This window comes from Chelonus insularis, unplaced genomic scaffold, assembly GCF_013357705.1.
Source record: "Chelonus insularis isolate UGA/USDA-ARS -01 unplaced genomic scaffold, ASM1335770v1 contig_401_pilon, whole genome shotgun sequence".
In the NCBI taxonomy this organism is placed as follows: Eukaryota; Metazoa; Arthropoda; class Insecta; order Hymenoptera; family Braconidae; genus Chelonus; species Chelonus insularis.
In genome coordinates, this window is record NW_023276558.1 from 426,933 (window position 1) to 449,386 (window position 22,454).

Genomic DNA, 22,454 nt, shown 5'->3' on the forward strand with positions numbered 1-22,454 from the left:
AAATTTTTCTTCAACATTCAATATTTAAAAATGGAGTAGCGCTGCAAATAATAGGTTAACGTACTACGCAGTTTGTGTACATAAAGCTTTGGAGTTCAGACTTCTTCGTGAGGTGATATTTTCTTTGGATAAATCATTTGATCAATGAAATGACTATCATTCTAAGGATTCTTAGTATTTATTAGTTGACAAAATTATAATGGAAATGAAATCATTAAAATGCACTAGCAACATATATCTTTCATTGCATTTTTTGTAATGTTATTATCACAGCTTGTGAGTGTATGAAGCGTTACAGAATATTGATCACTCAAATTGATTAAACAAATTCGAATTTTCATAATGTCATTGGTGTTAAGTGTATTAAAAGAATTTAAAAAAATAATATACAGAAGTAGATATGATATGGAAAGATTTAAACTTTTGTTAACAAAGACTGATTGATAAATAAAAATAATTTTTATTGAATAACCAAAAACAACAATGAAGATATCATAAGTTAGAGGGAAAAGTTGAAGGAGAAGGAATTTTTATTTACAAAGTACGTATATTTTTTATGCATTTTTATGCAGATTTTTATTAACGAAAGAACATTTGGATAAAAGTTTAATGTTCTGAAACATTGGTAGGAATGTAAGAATTCTCTTAACGTTTTATTACCAATAATAATTTCACAACAAACGCAACAATAAATACTCATACAGAGAAATAGAATAAGTTTAAAGATTTGTATTCATTGAAGATGCAAGAATTGGACAAAGTTTGAGTAAATCTAAATCTATCGACTCTAGGCTTAATTTTTTCTCCATTAACCTAGTAACTATTATCTTCATATCAGTGAAATTAACAGTAATTATTATAATAACGAAGAAAGTGATTGTGTCAATATTTATAATAAAATATAATTATATAGCGATTGTTTAGTTTTTGAAATTTTTATTTGAAAGATTGTTGTACTGAAATCTTTGATAGAATAATTTAAGTACCTTTATTTCTTCTATTAAACATCAATTCAAATGAAATCTATTTTGTATGTATATTGATGGCAAATGAATTATGAATTTACATAAAATTCAGAATTTATTCTGCCATCATTATTTATACATTCATCATACGAAAGTAGTAGCAACTTATTGATGTGTTGCATAAAGGCCAAATTGAAAATATTTTACTTTAATGTTTTACAAGTATTCTAACAATCGTCTTATTAAATATTTATTAATATTATTATCATTATTATTTTCCATTTCATTGAGGCCGAAATCATATTCGATTATCTATGACTGTTTTACGTTTAAGCCATCAATTAATACTATCAATCATATCAAAAATCTGTCGTTTTCATTACAAAAAATTATAACAATTTAACTTTAACAAAATCTAATTTTTTTTCTTGAACAATTGAATAATGATTGCAATGTAAAATTTTTATAATTAATTTTGCCATATTACTAACATAAATAATGAATATGTCAAATTTAAATTAAGTTTAATTTGGTGCAATGCATATATCGCTATGCGTACAAATGTGCAGATAAATATTTTACTATAAATCTGTTTACTTAGTTTGGATGATTTCATTGAAAGTGAATTATTTGAATATTGTTTTCTTTTTGTTTTATTAATTATATGATACTGGCCTAAAACGTAAAAGTTATGATAAATTAACTAACTCTGTCACACATTAACATATTTCAAAAAGTACACACAACTATTTCATATATGTCTATAGAGAATATATAAATAGTTATATTATTTACTTTACTCGTTTACTTACTCTCTTATACAATGCCGCGGAAATATGTATATACAAACGAATTCAACATCTTTTCATTATATAGACTTCAATATTCCGAAATCTAATGTAGAATCACATGTGAAATATTATTTAAACATTGAAAATAATATCATCGTTTTTACTATTCAAATCTTCATGCAGATCATACAATATATTAACGTTTCTATAATTATATCAGTAATTATATTTCATTATTAGAGCGCTCAAATAATATTTTTATTTATTTTTAATTAAAAATTTTGTAATAATTTATAACTATTTTTTTTTTTAAATATTAATTAAAGGTTTTTTTCTCGATTTTCATAAACTAACTTTTAATTTTAAATGATATATAATTTCGTTCCATTACATCACGGTGTAATAGATATTTAATCATCTCTATTCTTACTAATATTCATATACACATTTATCGAAATATATTGATGCATTCATATATTACATTGTTGCTATTCTTCATAGACGTTTTCTTGGTAAACGTTATATGTATTTCGATGTGTATCATTTTATTATTTATATTTATTTGGCAAACTGATATTTATATGTTCTTTCTTGTTTAAATAATATTACGAGCTTTGCTTTACTTCTTTCTCCATTACATAGTCTTTATGATTAATTTCATAACAATTGATTTATTTTTTCGCTCTATTACCAGTTACATTCAAACTCTTTATTTATTTTTAAACAAATAAAAATAAAACTATGGCTCTGCATTTTATTACTTTCAAGTATGATTGAACGACAAGGATACATATATTATTTAGCATATTCCATTCATTATGCTACCAATCAGTAAACTTGATGACCAAATTCACATTGTATCCAGGTTGTTAATACAAATTTATTTTATATTTCTTCCGATTCTATACCCTGAGTTTTTGAATTAACCATCAATCAATTATATTAATGTTTGTTCTCTAATCTCATAACTCTTTGTCCAGTCTATTTCATTTATTTTCTAACTTTAATAAATCCGTTTTCTATACTCAGGCCACTCTATTTTATTATGCAATTGATTTAATCTTTAAAACCAACTGGCGCCGCCAAATTTAGTGGAAAGACCACCAATTCCCTTTCCAAACATACTTCCAACTTTTCCAACGACATTCGTTGTCACATTAGTAAGATTTGCAACATAATTAGCATCATCGGCACTTGCGGACTCGACAATCGTTACTTTTGTTTTTGGTCTCTCAACATCATCATCATTACCATTTTCCGAAAGTCTTTTAGTAGAAAAACAATGTTAGTATTGTGAGATAAATGATTTCTAATGTGCTATGAATAGAGGAAATTGATACTTACTCATCGTTTTGTGAACTCATTGTTAAGGCACAAGTTGCTTCTTCTGTCTGCATTCTTTGTGATATCGTCTGATATGTTTTTGAATTTAATTTGTCTTCCATTACTCCCTGTAGTTCGAAATCTGAATAAACTTTTTTGACAATATGGGCAAGGCATGTACATTGATAAAGATGAAGACTGTGATCAAGTCTGTCTGATAACCAAGTACAAAGCATTTGAATTTGTGTGATATACCATTGCTGAAATTATAATATCAATAATCAATACTTTTTATTAAATATGATAAACAATTTATTATGTATCTCAATATTTTCTTTACCTCAAAGAAATTTAAAATCCATAATTCATCGATCACTTTACTTCGTATTTGATCCATGCAGTTTCTCGTAAAGTTAACATAAGCTTGACCCATTTCTTTCCCACTCCCTGAAACTTTCTGTAAAAGATATTTAACATTTTAAAGTAAATTTTCAATATTGAGAATTTATTGCATAGTAATTGAATAAATCAGAATTATTATCTGATAATTTTATTATAAATTAAAAATAATTAGAAAATACCGTAAAACTCAGAATTGACCCAATAAATGAGCCTTCATCATAACGTGATAGTTTAGACAGAGTTGCTTCCAAAACTGCCACAAGTTTAGTGATCAACCCTTGAGTCATACTAGCTGACGTTTTCTCCAATAGATCATCTATTTTGGCATGATACTGATGCTAAAATAGAATATTAATATATAATAATATAATATTTAAAGAAAGAAAAAAAAAGAACTACAGTAAATAATTTACTTTACTCTTTTAGTTTCGTTGAAAAATATAAAATAAAAAGCTTACCACATCTACTCCATCGACTGCACATAGCTTAAAGCTTTGATTTTTTGCATCCAAAATAACATTCAACATTGCACACATTTCTGATGGTATAATATAGTCAGTTGAGCTGAATGTTACACCTTTTTTCAGCCATTGTTGAAAAGCTGTATCAGTCTTCTGAATACATGATTCAATCATATCACATGCCATGAGCTTTAGACGTTGTTCTAGATGTTGTCTGAATTCCTGATCAGGCCAATGTAGACCAGAAATAAATGACTGTAGAGCATCGAGCTTCCAAAAAAGATCCTCTGATGTTGCACATCCATTTCCTTTTATCTCCCATCGTTCCTTCTCAAAACCTTTATGAATCGATTGAGCTATAGATGTTTCCATAAGATCCACATAACGAACTACCAACGGTGCGAATGTGTCTCTCAGATGTTGATGAAATCGTCCATTCTTCAAATTATCTATTAATTACCACAAATTAGAGGATTTATTCACTAAATTAATAAGACAAATTATTTTTGTAAAAATAGTTACCGTCCATCCGTAAATAATCATTCAAAATTTGAAATAGAGGGAAACTGTCCCACGTATCAGGTGGTTGTTCAGATAATACTTTGTCCATATCAACAGCAAAGAGAGACCAGAAGATCTCGGCGTGCTCCACCAGGAGGTCGCTGAACCAGGCCAGCGCCTGCGGTGCAGTGTAGTAGGAGCGAAACGTGAAAATATTGGACGACACACATATACGGTGGGCATCTATTTTATCGCCCGTGACACGGTGGGATCGCCGATCACGGACGCAGAACCTTCGAGGACTCAGAAAACACTACTAAGCTTCTAATTTATTTCCGAATCATTGCATACTATTAAAATGAAAGAAAACTATTTTTATACTAAATAATGATCTAAAAAGTAGCAAAACTAATTGTATTAAAAGCACTACATTAAAAACTATCTAGATGATTACCTAATTGTTCTCTAAATTGTTTTCTGAGGAGGTTCAGATTTCCTTACCAAAATCTGTTTGATATGACACACTTATCATCTCAATACCTCGAAAGTCCTTGGTAATTAACACTCAGTTCTAAAAACCTAACTAATACCTCCGAATAATGCTCTTCATTTTGTTGAAGCAAATCCACACATAGCTCTGCAAGACGTATGAGATCATCTAGTTTTTTCCCTGGAGCATTGCCCACCTCACCGTCATAATCTTCTTCAATCTTGGCTGCTGCTGACAACATTTCATAATTAACTAACGCTGCTGTTTCTAAACAAGATTTAATCATTGTTCGAACTTCATCCGAAGGCACTGCTGTCGCTGCGTCACTCATCAAAACACGTTCTAAAAGAGAAAGTGTTCCCTTCAAGGCACCTTCTGGTCGACCAAATGGAAAACTATGTCTGCAAAAGATCAATTAGTATTGTGTTTTCAAATAATAACTTAAAAAAACTTGGTCAATGTTAGAGAAAGAATTTTAAGACATTCCATTTTAGATGATATTTTCATGGTCAGTGTTGGTAGCATGCTTGCAAAAAATTACCTAAAACCTGTAATTTGTTTTTCCAACAATTGTCTTAAACGTTCCTTGATCTCCTGATATTTATCTTTTTCTTCATGAGTAATTGATCCAACTCCATCAGGACGATTCCCCGCAACGTGACTCGCACAAAAGGCAAAACTAAAATGAATTAGTGTTGGATCTATCATACAACCACGATCAGCACGATCAAGCAGGTCATTTAAATAACAAAGATGTCGGAAGCAACCTCGAACTCCATATCTATATAATAAAAAAAAAAACATTATACTTATTTCATTCCAAGAATGAGTAGTAGATTGTTATTATTATATAGAATTATTTTACTTATATATATTTCATACCTTGCGCAATATTCGTCTAAAATGAATATTTGGCCCGGAGAAAACCATCCCAGAGAACAATACGGATCATTAAGTCTATAATCGAGTGTCAGATTTTGAAGAAATTTGAAGAGACTTGCATGATCGAATTTACAAGGATCAGCACTTATAAAATCCTCCATTCCATGTTTTCGTGCTCTGTCAGCATCGCCTTGGATTTTACTGATAGTTGAATTTTTATCAGCTACAGAAACAGGTGGTGTAGGCTTGTGTGATTGACCAGTTGCTCTATACATTGCCATCACCCACAAATGACATTCATTTTCATCATCTGAAGCAAAAACTATATTGTCCCCTTCACGGACGGCGTTAAAAAAGAATCTATAATCAAATACAATTTTTAATAATCTAATTACAATAATATACATAACTATAAAAAAAAAATCTACCTTCCACCCTCTAAATCTGTGCCCACCATAAGATTAGCAGAAACGGCTTCAATATAGTCAACTGTGTACCCATCCAACTGCATCATTTCCGACGGCTCACTTTTTTTTTCTTTGTATGAGCACATCGCAAATGTGTATTGGGAGACTTGGACTAAAACATAATACCGTTTCTTCCACTTTTTCCACACAGATTTACCCATCGCATAAAGGTAACCGCAATGTTTCATATTCAACGGCTTATCCATTCGACAAGCAATTTTTATACGTAAATCTTGATCAGGATTATTCTTTGGGACGGTCATTTGATGCCATTCTGGTACTTTACAGGACAAAGGAGTTGGCCGGATTATTACTTTACCTAATTCTTTATCTTCAAGTGCTAACATTGCAATATTTTCAGTGTACAATCGAACTTTTACAACAGGCAAAGGATGCATCGTTGTAAAGTCCCCTTGGGTATCCCACCTTAAAAATGATTTCATCAAAATCATCAATTTATATTTGAGAATTAAAATAAGAAACTTGAATAACGTTAAGAAAAATATAAAATTACATGGGCTTGGAGGCTTCAGCTTGATCAGTTTGAAGTTTTTCACCACCTTCAACCTCCATAGTACAATAAACAATGCGATTGGGTGCAAGACTTTTAAGACCCTTCACTTCCATAACAATGACTTCAAGTGAAAAGGTCAAACCCACATCCATTTTGGTAAGTTGCGGATCGGAGTCAGCGGAATCGCCCTCCAATTTAGCGAGGGAGCTCTGAGTGCGGTAGCGGGAGCGGTCACTACGGCGCTTCAGCTTCTGCAACCCATATTTGCTGTCTGTCGAACCTTTTGAAACTGGTAATGACTCTAAATTAGTCATCAGTAGGTTGATAGACGACTTGAGCTCCTCGATGTAGAGCGACTCCATCTCCTTAAGGAGAAATCTCGGCATGAGCTTGCGGTTCTAGAATAATTTAAAATAATCGTTACAATTTATTAATTATTTAATAAACAATCATTTTAACATGCTCTATTAATTTTTCAATACGTTCATTACCTTTTCCATTTCGTTGACTTTTTGAATGCGACCATCCAGCTCCCTCCTGATGGCGGCAGCTTGTTCATCAGCTGAATCCAACAGGAGGGCGTTGAATAGAAGTTGGTGCTCAAATTTTTTAATGCCGAGTATTTGTTGAAACATGTCGTATAGTTGTTCTTTCGACAATATTAACTCCGAATTTAGAGTCTGCTGTTGCATCCTACCTGGCCTTTTACTGTCTTCATCGCCAGTTCCTTTAAATATACAATCAAATTTAGCCAGCCAGGACGTAAGAACAGTCTCTTTGCTTAACCCATCGATTTCCGGGAGGCTGCGAACACGCTTTTCTATATTGTTCCTGAACACCTCGCGGAAGTCGTATTGGGAACAAGCTCCGCTTTGCACCATTCGGACAACTCGTTCTGATTTTAAAAATACATCATAGTAATTTTGAATGGCATTATGGAATGCTTCATCTGCTATAATTTGTGTTTCGCCTTTTAGAAATGCCTGAAAATAAAAAAGAAGCCATATAAAACTTTATTCAATCACATTATAAATATATATATATCTACAGAAGTGAAAAATTTTTATAATGTTTTTATGTAAATTTTACAATATTTTTTTATGTAAAATAATACATAATTTATTTTTATATTTTGTTGTTTATTTAAAGTTTGTTTTAAAATTTTATTTGATGGTTTTTTTCTCATTTACATCTAATAGTTCAGAAATAATTATTTATAATTATCCAGTAAATATTTAAAATAATAATAAAATAGCAAGAAATAAGAATGAAAAAAATTCTATCATGCATAAACATGATGTACATTATCTAATGATGTTCACTAAATTGTTTTTCTTTACAATCACAACTATTGTAAGGTCACTTGTAAGATGACATTTTAAGGTTTCCGAAAAATTATCAATTTATTGAGAGGTTTCTAGTCTCTTGTAGATAATAAAATTCTAAAAATGAACAAAACTTACTTGAAAGCGAGAACACAGAGTCTCCAGTTGTTGCTTAGTAATTTTCATTTGTCTTTTGGTCATGTCTGTGGGTTGTTTAGCATTAAATGGATAAGCAATACATCTTGATACAAATACATAAAGTTGTATACGAATTTTTCTTTCTTCTTCTTCACGCTCTTGTTTGTCCTACAAATTTTAATAATATTAATTCAATAGCTCACTTTATGACAATCATCAAAACAACTAAATTTTGATTTAAAAGAAATAAAAATGATTTTTATCTTACCTGTGTATCAACTTCACTCGTTTTTTCACTAGCAACTGATGGTGAAGGACTAATAGGTCTCTGAGATGATTTGTTATAATTAGCTGCATCTTGTGAAGCACTTGCAGATGGTGATAAGGAATTACGTGCACTAGATAAGTTTGGCACATCTAATCCAGCACCTGCATCTTGTTGAGCTGTATGATGTGCTTGGCCACTAAGTGCACGTCCACTGTGTAAACTTGGTGATCCACTACTTGCTTGACTGTGACCTCCAGGCGATGCAGTAAGTCCTGAAGAGGACAAATTGCCTCCACCTACACCACCTCCAGAAGCACCTGGATGTCGTCGAGGGCCATGGCTATTAGCAGCTGGTCCTCTACCTCCAGCTCCTGGATGCTGAGTACTTTGATCTTCATCACTTTCTTCTTCTGAAGAACTTGGATCAATCATCGTCTCTGCTACAGTTTTTGTTTATTTTTACTACTTTCTCACTTTTGTCTATTATTTTTAACAAAATTTAAACATCTACTATCGTTTCCGTTATTTTATTCGAATCCACATTCGGCTCTGTAATCATTAAATCATTCAAAAATGGAATAAGTACCAATCAACAAATTATTTGAGCTTTTACACTTGAATATCAATTTTTGTATGGCTCTAGTAAGTTCCTAGTTGTTAATTAAAATTCTATTAACATTGGTATAACGAAATGTAACAGTTTTACTTTTATTTATACATCAAAGAATAATTCTCTTGTGCTCTTACATAATAATATGACTGTTGCTATGTCTCTGTAGTATAACTATCGATTTTTACGGTTTTCAGACTTTCATTTCCTTTTCTTTCCTGTTTTTTATTCGGTTGGAATATCAGTAATAGTGGCAGTAAGGAAATAAATTTTTTCTATCGTTTATTTCTTCTACTAATCATTTACGTTCTTTGTTGTTTATGGGATAATTATGCTTATTGGATCATCATCAATATTCTTAAATTATTTTTATATTTATTTAATTTACTAAATTAAATCTCAGCTGACAATAAAATCGATCAGACTTTCCATTCTCCACCAACACATCGATTTGTTCATTCTTATATCTATATTTTTATTTGAAGTATTCTAAATTTGTATAATCAATATTTTTAAAGAATATTCTTTTCTTGCATTATTTAATATATTGAAATGACAATAAATTAATTTTAATGTTTTGAATTATTTATGTTAATTTCATTATGAAATATTATAGTAAAAAGTTATTTCAGTAATGTAGCATTTTTTTTTTCATTCAAACGAGTTCATCAATCTTGACTGAATGTATGATAGTTAGCCATGACTTATCGATTTTACTGCAACCATAGAAACATTAATTGTACCTTCAGATACGTGAATTTATTATCAAATGTAATCACATTGTGTGATCACAACGAAATAAATAATTATAATTTACATTAAAAATTTTAACGAATTGATTATTAATGTTATCATGCATTTTGATATTTAATTAAACAAAGGCACATATTTCGTAAATTTATTATACAAAAAGAAACATAATTTTGTGTAAGCATAAACAAAAAATTGATTAATAAAATATGTGTCGCATTATTTTAAAATTTTATCACTTCAATCTCAGCATGATAAAAAAAAGTAAACTAGTGTACATTTAAATTTTTTTTAAATGAAATCTCAACTTCACATTTCAATAAATCTTATGAGGATTGACTTATCACTCTTTCAATAAAAGATATACGGGTATTGTTGACTATATAACCTAGAAATTTAAATGCAAATTGATAAGAATACAAAACATACTGGTTAAACTTGAATTCGATTTACTAATGTCATACATTTGTTTATTGAAAAATTATTAGCAAGCATTCTTATAAAAAAATGTTTCAATAATTTTTGGAGTAAATTAATTATTTCAATTCCTTAATAATACACATATCTGAAAAAATTTTAATAATACTCCAAAATAAGAAAAAATAATTATTAATTAAAATGATATAAAAAGCTTACATTTAATGATTTTGCAGAGATATTTAAATTTAGCTCAGGTAAAAATGTTGTTCTACAGTAAAAGGAATTTAAATATTCAAAATTACATAAAATATATAAATAAAACAAATGACTACAATTGCAAAGATTATAGTCTAAAAAAAATTAAGAATAAAATTATAAGAATTAACACTAAAATATATTTTTAACATCATTCCTATTGATTTTATAAGTTTAATGTCAGCTTTTATAACAATACTCATAAAAAACTAACTTTTGTGATTGAACTATTAATTGAAATTCACAGGTCAATGATTTTATTTTATACTTTTCAAGATAACATTGTTAACGTACGATTGGAGATTTAATAAAAATTCTATTTCTCCATCAAATACATAGAAAATAAATGAAAAGTTAATATTTTAAATAAATTTACAAAAAAAAAGAACTGAGAGTATTTAATAATTTTATGTCACAGAAAAAATTTTTTATCCTTCATCACTTCTCACTATTATTATCCCAAACCGTTAAGTCGGTCAGGAAGTATATCAAGTATGTAAAAGTACCATCATTATTTCAATTACCTCTCGAATTTCAAATTGCAATGAGGAAAAGAATCAACTTCACACAAAAGTATAAAAAAAAAGCAAGACAATCAGTTAAATATCAAGTAACTAATAGAAAACTTGCATGACTTATCCTCTACAATACTGATAAAAAATTTTCCTTCATTTTATAAATAAAAAAGAAAAAGAAAAAAACCACTGAAAATGAGATTGTATACAACACGACTATCGTGTCATGAAATTCTTCGCGCTAAGTTATTGATCTAGCCACGAATTCTAAACTTCGCCATTGCTCTAGTCATAGTGGCACATGTGTCGTACGAAGGGATGCGGGCTGGGTGTGTCATATTTAAACATTAAATTCATTTTATAAATTAAAAACAAACAAATTTCAAAAATATTTAATCACTATTATTGAAATACCTAAACAAAAATTACCAACAAAGTCAGAAAAAAAAATTCAAACTGTCATTCAACATAAAAAGACATTTTACTTACGTTCTTAAAAATTCTTTATAACGTAATATCACTATAAATTTAAATATTAAAATATGAAATGATGTATTAAAAACAATATTAATTATTACAATAACATATTAACTGATGAAAAATGCACTAAAGACGTCGATAAAAGCCAGTGTTTCTTACCGTAACAGTGATATTCGATAGAGGAATTATTTCCTCCAATCTACACTCAGCAAAGAACTGAATACTGGTGTTGTAGTAGAGGGAGTGCAAAAGCTTGACACGGGTATGGTGAATTATTGTAGGGGGCACAAGGAAGAGTAAAGCTTTATCGAGTGAGTGTGTGTGTAGCTGGAAGAGAGGGAAAGAGACCAAGAACGATAAGGGTTGAAGATAAAAAAAAAAATAACTTGATTTATAAATAATATATACAGTAATAATATGAAAAAAATAATTTAAAATTTAAATTCATAGACGAATTAAAATGTGAAGAAAAAAAAAGAAATAAAAAACAAAGAGTTATTGGTCAATGATTTACTGACTGTGACAGACGTTTTGTATTTAATGTGACTGGTTGGTCAAGACAACTGGTGAGAGAGTAGTTGGAGTGATAGTGGAAAGTAAATCGACACCAGTGTTAGCTAGTAGAATAAGAATATGTATAGGACAACTAAAACTGAGGGGGATATAATGTGTTAGAGTAGGGTTTCCAAGCACGAATAGGAAAGGAGCTTTCCCTTCGCTGAAGGTACTGAAAGCTATGGAGAGAGGGAGAGTTTCTTCTCTACCTCTATATTAAAGTGCCACTGGGCCATCGATCCACTGCGCGACTGCTATAACAGCAGCTGACTGTTTTATACATGTAGATATTGTAGATCCTTAGCAATTTTTTCAAATTTATAGCGACCTAAAAGTACATTAATTAAAGTTTACTGATAAAATATTCAATTATATACACTTTAACAATGAAGATTTATCCAAATAACGTCATAAAGTAGATTAGAAGAATCTTATAATAATAAATATGGATTTGGAATGTTTTAATTATGGTATAAAAAATAATCATTGACACTTTTAAACGTAAAGGTCTAATATTGATTGAATTTATTTTTCGATATTGTGGGTAAACTATTTTATTTATTATCTATGGTAATAAATAATTATTTATTAATTAAAATTCAATGCTATTAATTTAGTTATTCAATATCCAATTTAATATTGGTATATTTATTTTAGATGTTATTACAATTTTAGTATCATTGATTGCAATTTTATTCAAAAAAATATCAATTTTTAGTTTTATTTTATTATTAATGTTTGAATGAGTATCAGTAATTATAGCTGTTTTATTGAAAGAGTCATGTGTGATTAGATATGAATGCTTGTGAAAAGAATGACTATTGTAATATTAATAATTTTTAATTGCAACAAATTAATTATTAATAATATTTAATTTTATTTATGATCGCTCTAGAATTAGTTAATAATTACTTTAGAATTGAGATTGATAAATATATTTATTAATATCTTTCTTTTTATTTGAAAAAAATGAATGATAGTCATTTAGACGTTTACTAATTATGATTTATTGTTATTAATTTGTGTCTTGAAAAATGTTGTAGTATCCAATAGTTGTCTAATATTATGTATGATCTATGATATAAATATTAGTAACAATTTATTGTTGTATATAATTAATGAAAAAGTATGTTTTATATGACACTTATAATGAGTCTTAAAAAAGTCTAAATCTTGAAAAATTTTTGGACAAATATTATAAATAAACTGTAAGCTAGGCTCAGAAAATGGGTTATCGATCATTCCGAGATCTCCCGAGGACATCCGGAACTTGATAACGTCTTATTTTCAAATGGTTTTACTTTGAAAAAGACCAAAATAATCTATATTCCTATCTTGGATTAATAATGGTAAACTGATCTATAAATGAGCACTAATTTATAACAGATATTGATATAAAAATGATTGAATTATTTATTAATAACTTTTTGATCTTCCATTTTCTGTTTAATCAATTCGAAATGAATGAACACGATGGATAATAAATAAATATATAATAAAAAAAAATATATCGTATTTGTATTTATTATTTTAATCAAAATCATGAAATAGAATAATTAAGATATGATACCAAACGCAGGAAAATTATATATTCATTTCCTGACCGTTAGTGATAATATGTAGCATCTATGTAGCCTTCTTCTTCACTGTATAATTATTTATTTATCAGTCACATTTTCGTTGGTGTGTCCTGTTTTTTTTTTTCATGGTCTAGAAACTTATTTTTTATCAGAGTTGATGATAAAGAAAAATTAATAATTTAATGTTTAAAAAATTGATTAAATTTTATTTATAAATATTAAATAAAAGTATAATTATTGATTCCTTAAAAAAGAATAAAATACATATTTGTTTATATTAAATGAATGATGGTCACTTGAATATATCACGGCACCATCTCGCGGACATTCTTCTCAATATACTAGTGAAAAATCCCAGTCCACCACAGACCACTTCATCGTTTCTCTGGCAACGAGACACTAAATTTCTTCAGTATCTTACAGAACTTGTTTTAAATATAATCAAAGTACTAGATAGTTTAGAAAATAGATATTTACTTGATTGAGCAAAAAGAAATGTGCTATTGCATTAAAAGTTATTAATAAAGTTTAAAATATTATATTGTGGTGAATGAAATGTTTGAAACAAACGTTATATTGACAAAATAACTCCAAGGATAAAGTATTCAACAGTATTAAATGTAATGAAAAGAGATAAATAAGTGATATTGGTAAAGGGATTCTCTTAAATGACCATGGATACAATAAACAAGTTTGAACCATTGATTCAGCTTGAGCAGTTGATCAAGGACAAGAGAAATTGGAATAATTTTTTGTGAAATTATGGAAAAAACTAGGCAACCTTGGTTGAATCATTTTATTCTTATTCAAGTTATAAAGTGAATGAATTTTGAAGTGCCTTTCAAAAAGATTAATCATGGAATAAATTATTATATTTTTAGACCGGAGTTCCTATCCGTTTTCAAAACCGGTATTCGATCTCCGGATATTCGTTATTGATATTATCATTATTTATAAAAATGTTTACGTATTTTCGAGGTAGACGAAGCCTGCAAATCCTTTTATTTGGTTTTATGATAATAACTATTTACTTTTATTATCGTACTACTATTGAAGACTACCATCCATTCACAGAATTTACAAATGCTACTAGTAAGTTTATCTATTATTTCTTTTCTTTATCATAGACAATCGATTAAACTAAATATTTAAATATATTATATCACATAATATTCATTTTTAATATTTAAAACATGTGACTAACATTTTTTTTTAATATTAAAATCTTTCATTTTCCTAGTTATATTTTTTTTTTTATCAAGTCCAACTTTTCCATTGAATATGTTAGTTATTAAACATATTTCTTCAGATAAAATTACATTATAATGCAGAAATGAGTAATAAGCTTCAATATTTAACATGAAAAAGATTTGTAATGGAAAAGTTCAATTGATTGAATTTTCTGTTAAAGTAAAATGAAATATAATTGCTTTTTATTAAAAGAATTGATTAATTTACTGAGTAAAAATTTTAATATAAAATAATTATATTTCCATTAATCTATAAATATGATAAAAAATAATCATTCTTTTGTATTTTACTTTTTAGGTAATTTGCTAATTAGCCAGAGGCGTTCTATTGAAAATGGAAATGGCAAATTATTATCAACGTTAACTAAAAATAAAACTTTTGAAATAGGAACAAATTCAAGTTTTTTCAATAATTCGAATAACTCATCAATCGAAGCAGGATCTCCTTCAACTTCAGGATTTCAATTACAGTCTTCCATTTCAAGTACATCAAATAACCTATCAATAAATAATAGCACAATCGTGCAGCATGAGTCAAAATTAATCTCTGATAATTCAACCGTCTCATTAAATATCCATAATGACACTACACGTGCCATATACCAAGGTGGATATGATGTAGCCATACCTGAAAAATGCCCATCATCTGGTAAAGACATGAATCTAGTCATAATAGTCATGTCTGCACCAACTCACATAGAAGCAAGAACAGCTATTAGACAAACTTGGGGACATTTTGGACAGAGGACTGATGTTAGTATAGTGTTTATGCTTGGTGCTACGACTGATATGAAATTAAATAAATTACTACAATATGAGCAGAAGCTCTATGCTGATATAATACGAGGACAATTTATTGATTCGTATTCTAATTTAACTCTCAAAACTGTTTCTGCTTTGGAATGGATTAATACATATTGCTCACATGCAAAGTTCATTTTAAAAACTGATGACGATATGTTTATAAATGTTCCACGTCTGTTGTCTTTTATTAAAAAACATGAAAAGGATACTAATGTAATATTTGGTAGATTAGCAAGAAAATGGAGACCTATTAGAAATAAGAAAAGTAAATATTATGTGTCACAAGAACAATTTGAACAGAAGACTTTTCCTGATTTTACAACTGGACCTGCTTATCTATTATCCAAAGATGTTACAGCAAAACTCTATGGAGCAGCATTGGATGAAACTTATTTGAAACTTGAAGATGTATTCATAACTGGTATCATTGCTCATAAACTAGGAATCAAACGTGTCCATGTTAGTGAATTTCTTAATAAAAAAATTACATATAGTCCTTGTAATGTGCAAAGAGGAATAAGTATACATATGGTGAAATATTGCGAACAATTTGATCTTTGGAAAAAATTATTAGATGGTAAAAGTAAATGTAAGTGATAAAAAAATTTCAGTATTATGATGTTTAATTGCATAATAAAAATTAATTTTTCGTCTCAAGTGATGATACTTTAAATTTAGATTAACAGCACTGTAATTATATTTTTTTAAGTATCAGGAGTACAAAGGTAAAAAAATTATGTAAACTTTTGGCTTTCGTCTGTGATGATTGCATAGATTTTGCATTATTTTAATAAGAAATGATTTTATAATTAATTATAGACGTACATCATTTTTAATGAAAAGAAATTTATTTTAATCAATAATAGTATATGTAAACTACGAAATCTTATTATGATAAAAATCAATGGAAAATATAATTAACAGCTGTAATTCATCATTAAATAACTAGTCTTATGATTTAATGTAATTATTATGGCATATATATTAGCATATAATCACTTGACTCAACTTAAATTTGCTTGTAATAACTTTTCCATATACTTAATATGATGCAAGAGCATACATTAAAACTAAGAAATGCAAAAATTAGTTGTGCATCAAACATAATCAATTATGATTCATCTTATGCTTCGTCTTCAAGGTTTTTATTGCATTTTATATTTCTTATATAAAGAATTTGTGTCACAAATAGTATACTCATTATCTTCGTCTTTAATAGTTTTAAGCTCAATACATTTATAATTCATTAATTTATTATAAATAAATACACATATTTTTAACTTTATATGAAAATAATCGTATTTATATTTAATATTCCTTCCAATAACAATAATAATGATAAAAAATAATTATTGAAAATTAAAAATTATTTATTCTCAAATCCATAATCAAGCTAAAAATATTATTCATTACGTAACTAAAAGTAAATGGCTATTTACTGTTAAAACCCTCTTAGAACAGACCCTACTTCGATTCCAATATAATCAATCACCAGAAGATTACAAATTTTACAAAATTATTTTGCAACTTAAGAATCTCCACCTTACTCTGTTTTTCTACTTACTATTAATGAATCTAATACTTTACAATATTCAAAGATGTATTTTTTATAAAATTAGTATTTGTTTTTTATAATTTAAATACCACATGTTAAGTAGATAAAGTAGATCATACACAAGCAACTATATACGAACTGCAAATAAAGAAGATCCCTTACAATTCAATTTTACCAACAATTAATAAATCTACGTAGTTGCGGCAATGACGTCAGATGTCATGACATGACTAATTTCAAATTGAACTTATTTATCAATTTTTCCACAACAATACAATCATTCAAAAGATTACAGAAAATTAAATGATGTTAATGTGCGTTATACTAATAATAACATGATTAAAGAATACTAATAAAAATTAAAAAACATTTGATAAATTTGACACAAATATACATTTATTGACTTCTAGTTGAGCGGAAGTTCTGGTGTGTGTCATATACATTGGTTTAATATTAATAATCAACAAATGAGATCCTAATTGATATTTCCAAACTTAATTGGGTCACGTAGGACTAAATCCGATCATATCAATTCCTGTTAGAAATGGAATGTATGCTCGTGTTACGTGCAAAACAGCACTCGTACGGTAGAATAAACTTTAAATGCTAATATTTAGTAAGTAGTGGGGAGGGTTACGGACGGTCGACAGAAGGTCGAATGCTGTGGATAGGATACTAGCCAAGCACTCGGTGAAGGTTCCTTGTGATTAATGTAGTTGGAAATATCGGTGTGACACGTGCACCTCTACCAGGCCACTACTATACTATTATATAAAGACTTGTAAATGTGTGTATACGTACTTGATGTCGCCCCACCAACTTCCATGTCCACCACTTCTTATTTACTTCTCTTGGATTATTTTTACATCACTCTATTTCCTCGCTTATACTTTATTATCCTTCCGGTTTCCACGTGGACATTTTTTTTCATCATCATTTTTTTATTCTACTTTCATTTATATGTACAGCAATTATATTACTGAATTATTCAGCTTTTCCAATTACGTCACTAAAGGAGAACAAAAAAATTGCTCAATTTTACTCCCGTTCATCATTGAACTGATGCAATCATTACAAAAGCTTATTTTCCTTTATTAATTTATTTGTAAAAAATGAAATTAATCAATTTTCGTACCTCATTATAATAAATTATCATTAAATGAAATGAAGTAATTATTGTATCATGATTTTTCGAGGATATTATTTAAATCTTTGCAACTTTAGAAAAAAAAATTAAAATCTAGTATCAAATTAATATTGTATGTTTTTAAAAAAAAGTAAAAATATCAAATGATATAATATATAAATACATATATATTTTTTCTAATCGTTATGCGTAATCTTATGGTCTATAACTTGATGAAAAATAAATGAGTCATCTCAAATACGATTTGAACATCAATTCACCGAATCATTCACAAATTCTTACAAATATAGATAAATGTATGAGTATATTTTTTTTCATATTAAATCCACGTGTAGGTGACGGCATATATAAAAGAATAGTGTACATATATTTGTTGATTTTTTTAAAAGCGCATGCGTCATTTTCTTTCTCCCCCCCTCCCCCTACGTTTATCTCATCTTTACTCCGATCCGAACCAGCAAAATCTTGAAATGAGTCTCAGTGGGGATACACGTGCCGCACGTTTGTACATAATTATTATGATTGTAAGTTGCAATACAACGCGTCTATCCTGATCACTCTGTTCACGTTCTCTTTCACCTCTTTTTTCCTTCTCCCACTATCCTCCATCAATTCTCCCTTAACAAAAGTCAGAATCTACCATCGGTTGTTCATGCGCGGTTGAATCAGTCACTACGTTACACGTTTCTCGACACTGGAGTAAAGTATCAGTCTAGTCTATAAGTTCAAGTTCGGTTAACTGTAGATAAACCATTAACTCATTTTATATCGACTAAACGAATACACGTGTAAAAGTATTCTGTTAAATACCATTTATTTTATCATATTCAATCATCGTGACTTTCATTTTTAATCGATAACTGTTATCAACAATAAGTGGTTTTACAAATATATTTTTCAAAAATAAAAATTGCGAAAAAAAAATTTTCTTTGTGAAGGTAAGTTTTTTTTTTCTTCCTAAATGTATGTTTGAAATGTAAAGAAAATTTTTTTTTTAAATAAATGACGATCGATTAATTAACTAGATTTTTAATTTAATAAATCATAAGATTATAAAATATTCGTTAAAATCTCATAATATGTAATTTTTATTTCATTGTTACCTTAATTGATTTACCGCTTCGAGGCTTTAATTTTAACTGAGGTAAACGACCGTAATTTCGTCATTTATTTAGAAATAAATGTCAACAGTTTTCATCCTAAAATAAACTCTCATAAAAGAAAAATTAATCTAGTAAATATTTATTTTTTTTAAAAACTTAAATCAGTGAAAGGAATCGATCATGGCATTTCACGTGAATATTAGTAACACATCCCGTAACTCATATACATAGTATACGCATAAATTAAGTAATTTTAGTTATGCACGTGCCGTTGTTGCAAGAATTTAATTAGAAGGAAACTATTAGAGCGAATTATTTATTGGCTATTTCCATAGTCCATAGTTAGATACTATTTCTTTTAAAAATAGAGCCCATTTTAATATCTATGACGAAAAACGATGTTTTTCAATTTAGTCAACTTGAAGATCATTAACAATCACTTAGATAAATATTTTTCATCAAATAAAAGATATAGACTACTTGATGTCATATATTAATTGAAAATGTACATGCTATGTTTGTTTATTCAACAGCAATCATTAATTTCAATTTTCCTTGATACGATAATATCTTTAACAAGGAATAGCGACGTGGATTCTTTTCACGATGTATTTTTCTTTTCAACTATATTTTTATTGGAAAAAAGATTATTATATTACTTCATAAGCTTAATACGATAATAACATATTACAGAAAATGGCACCTACTATTTGTTTAACGGATTACAATGGCACAACCGTAGCTGACACGTCTTGTTCACGATCCAAACTCAAGCCCAACAGGGTCAATATTACTCGACGCAGAAAAATGGAAGTTAATCAACTACCTTGTATTGCTACCAGTATTTATTCACCTCCAAATCGATGTTCATCCCATTCTCTAGCTGATAATCCAATTCATTCACATATTTCTGAAGCAACGCTGCCAAATGATCAAAAACGGAAAATGGTTTATAAAGACTTGCAAAGTATGTTTGATATAAAATTCAGTTATTTTTTTTTCCATGATATTCAATGATGATGATATTCAAAAATTGACTTTTATTTTTCAGAACTGTGTGACCTTGTGGCCCGAACAAAAAGCCTTGTATTGAGAAACTATATTCTTGAAATAATGTTAAGTAGTATGCAACGTAGTGTTCGAAATTTACCTCAATCAAGTTTTAATAATAGCCCTAAAAATAAAAATAAGAACGTTCAGCATTTGAAAGAATTAACAACTCAAAAGTTTGATATAATCACAACTTCCATTGATCATGTGGGAGGCATAAAAGAAAAAGTACCTTGCTTTGATAGCAATAGAACTGAGTCGTCGACAAATTAAATCATTTCCATTTATATTCATTTTCAAACATATAACTATTTACTGACATTTAGACGTAATACTTTAATCAATTCTATTCAATTTCAAGATCTCAAAACTCAAACTCAACATTGACTTTTATGTAGTCAAAATAAGTTAGATTTTATATTTATGTTTGACACTGCATTAACTGTTATATTTACAGAAATGTTAATCATTTTAATAATCTAATCATTGTTCTAGTGTATTTGATTTTTATGTTGACAAAAAAAAAAATAGAGACTAATTCATTTCAACATTATAATAAGTTTAGTCTAGAGTAGTATTCTATATCTAATAATTTTAAGATAATATTATTAATGACATTGCATAAATAAATATCGCTATTTTCTTAATAACTTAATATAACTTATACTCAGGAATACATTATATTTATAAATAGGTTTTTAATATTTTATATGCAGCATAGAAATTTTTTAATTATAAGTACTATATGTGTAGCATTTTAAAACATACCTATCATTGAAATACGTTCAAATGTGAGCTTTATAAAATACATTACTGAATGTGAATCATTGTTATAAGTATTAAATTATTGCAAAAGGCACTACTGATTATAATACAGTGTTAAATAAGAAAAAAATTCTTATCATGAATTCACAAGATAAATAATAATTGGAAACATTTAATGAAATTTTTGCATAACAACTTTTGCAATAATTCAATAAAGACATTATCATATGTTCAAGTACAAAAGTCATTAATAGACTAAGAGATTTATTTCTCATAAATATATAGCCCGTAAGTTATCAGGTAAATACGTAATAGGTATACAATTTTTAGTGAATCGATAACTACAGCGAATCTCGCCGAATTTAAATAACAGATTGATTAAGATGTTTTTCTAGTTTATTCACAAATATAGTACAATTTTCATTCGTTAATCGTTTTTAACTGAAGACTTGAGCATTTCAATAGGAAATAATTTACTTCAGTCACCAGTGTTAATTATTTAATAAAACGTAACTAATCATAAATATGTGTTTAAATTTGAAAACAACTATTGTTGTCGTTATCGTATTTGAAAGCAATTTCAAGTAGTTATAATACGAAAATATATTTCTTAATAATAGTTATAATTTAATAATAATAGTCATAGAAATTCAAGTATTAGTAAATTGACTTTGAAAGCATGTGCCTAGTATTTTTTTCGAAATATCAGCAATAAAAATAATTGCATGCTTAAAAATAAAACTTTAAAATATTTATTAATTCAATGAAAACACATATGATCATTAGTAAATATTAGATTAAAAAAAAAAATTATATTTCTAAACTATATGTAATTGAAACTATTTTATACCAAACCTTAAACTTCAATATACGTAAATTACTTAATTTAATGTTAATCCATATTTTTTTGACAAATTAAATGCGTATTTTATCAAATTCTCTATGCAATAATTGAAATTTGATTAACAATCAATCAAATATCATGATATGTAAAGAAAAAAAAAAAACACCCACATATGTATACATATGTAGAATTATTTTTTTATGAAGTAAATAAATGTGAAGAACAATTGAACGTAAATAATTTA

The 22,454-nt window shown here is 28.0% G+C and overlaps 3 protein-coding genes across 12 annotated transcripts; 2 read left to right on the forward strand and 1 right to left on the reverse strand.

Annotated features, from left to right (window-relative positions):
- The first annotated feature begins 110 nt into the window (after nucleotides 1-110).
- On the forward strand, nucleotides 111-22,201 carry LOC118068817 (uncharacterized). 5 transcript variants are annotated; one of them, XM_035086518.1, is made up of 3 exons: nucleotides 111-541; nucleotides 20,245-20,518; nucleotides 20,603-22,199. In XM_035086518.1, exons 2-3 carry the CDS (start codon nucleotides 20,248-20,250, stop codon nucleotides 20,872-20,874), a joined length of 543 nt encoding a protein of 180 aa, XP_034942409.1. In that variant the 5' UTR covers nucleotides 111-541; nucleotides 20,245-20,247; the 3' UTR covers nucleotides 20,875-22,199. The 5 variants fall into 5 exon arrangements, with proteins under 5 accessions (XP_034942409.1, XP_034942408.1, XP_034942407.1 ...); XM_035086517.1 differs by lacking the exon at nucleotides 111-541 and adding an exon at nucleotides 18,916-19,147; XM_035086516.1 differs by lacking the exon at nucleotides 111-541 and adding an exon at nucleotides 18,917-19,386 and having other exon boundaries at nucleotides 20,603-22,198.
- Cadps (calcium-dependent secretion activator 1) lies at nucleotides 551-19,144 on the reverse strand. Of its 6 annotated transcripts, none has more exons than XM_035086495.1 (16): nucleotides 19,028-19,144; nucleotides 18,103-18,310; nucleotides 8,528-9,076; nucleotides 8,260-8,427; nucleotides 7,288-7,779; nucleotides 6,797-7,194; nucleotides 6,244-6,708; nucleotides 5,816-6,175; nucleotides 5,475-5,714; nucleotides 5,031-5,334; nucleotides 4,465-4,621; nucleotides 3,940-4,391; nucleotides 3,661-3,819; nucleotides 3,420-3,536; nucleotides 3,101-3,339; nucleotides 551-3,021 (listed from the first exon to the last, which is right to left on the reverse strand). In XM_035086495.1, the coding sequence occupies exons 3-16, from the start codon at nucleotides 8,957-8,959 to the stop codon at nucleotides 2,820-2,822; spliced, it is 4,185 nt and encodes a 1,394-aa protein (XP_034942386.1). In that variant the 5' UTR covers nucleotides 8,960-9,076; nucleotides 18,103-18,310; nucleotides 19,028-19,144; the 3' UTR covers nucleotides 551-2,819. The 6 variants fall into 6 exon arrangements, with proteins under 6 accessions (XP_034942386.1, XP_034942389.1, XP_034942385.1 ...); XM_035086498.1 differs by lacking the exons at nucleotides 18,103-18,310; nucleotides 19,028-19,144 and adding exons at nucleotides 11,567-11,597; nucleotides 11,717-12,162 and having other exon boundaries at nucleotides 8,528-8,967; XM_035086494.1 differs by lacking the exons at nucleotides 18,103-18,310; nucleotides 19,028-19,144 and adding exons at nucleotides 11,567-11,597; nucleotides 11,717-12,162.
- Nucleotides 14,022-16,403, forward strand: LOC118068813 (beta-1,3-galactosyltransferase 5-like). The gene is made up of 2 exons (XM_035086507.1): nucleotides 14,022-14,784; nucleotides 15,241-16,403. The coding sequence occupies exons 1-2, from the start codon at nucleotides 14,652-14,654 to the stop codon at nucleotides 16,341-16,343; spliced, it is 1,236 nt and encodes a 411-aa protein (XP_034942398.1). The 5' UTR covers nucleotides 14,022-14,651; the 3' UTR covers nucleotides 16,344-16,403.
- Nucleotides 22,202-22,454: the final 253 nt, after the last annotated feature.

What these genes read in the sequence shown, in the direction of transcription:
- Cadps (XM_035086495.1), bottom strand. Translation starts at nt 8,959, where the DNA reads ATGATTGATCCAAGTTCTTCAGAAGAAGAAAGTGATGAAGATCAAAGT. An exon ending in CGAGTGAAGTTGATACACAG is followed by an intron (nt 8,428 to 8,527) that starts GTAAGATAAAAA and finishes TAAAATTTGTAG; the next exon opens with GACAAACAAGAGCGTGAAGA. An exon ending in GGATTTTAAATTTCTTTGAG is followed by an intron (nt 3,340 to 3,419) that starts GTAAAGAAAATA and finishes TTATAATTTCAG; the next exon opens with CAATGGTATATCACACAAAT.
- LOC118068813 (XM_035086507.1), top strand. Translation starts at nt 14,652, where the DNA reads ATGTTTACGTATTTTCGAGGTAGACGAAGCCTGCAAATCCTTTTATTT. An exon ending in AGAATTTACAAATGCTACTA is followed by an intron (nt 14,785 to 15,240) that starts GTAAGTTTATCT and finishes TTTACTTTTTAG; the next exon opens with GTAATTTGCTAATTAGCCAG.
- LOC118068817 (XM_035086514.1), top strand. Translation starts at nt 20,055, where the DNA reads ATGTACATGCTATGTTTGTTTATTCAACAGCAATCATTAATTTCAATT. An exon ending in ACGTGGATTCTTTTCACGAT is followed by an intron (nt 20,160 to 20,244) that starts GTATTTTTCTTT and finishes AACATATTACAG; the next exon opens with AAAATGGCACCTACTATTTG. An exon ending in GGTTTATAAAGACTTGCAAA is followed by an intron (nt 20,519 to 20,602) that starts GTATGTTTGATA and finishes TTTATTTTTCAG; the next exon opens with AACTGTGTGACCTTGTGGCC.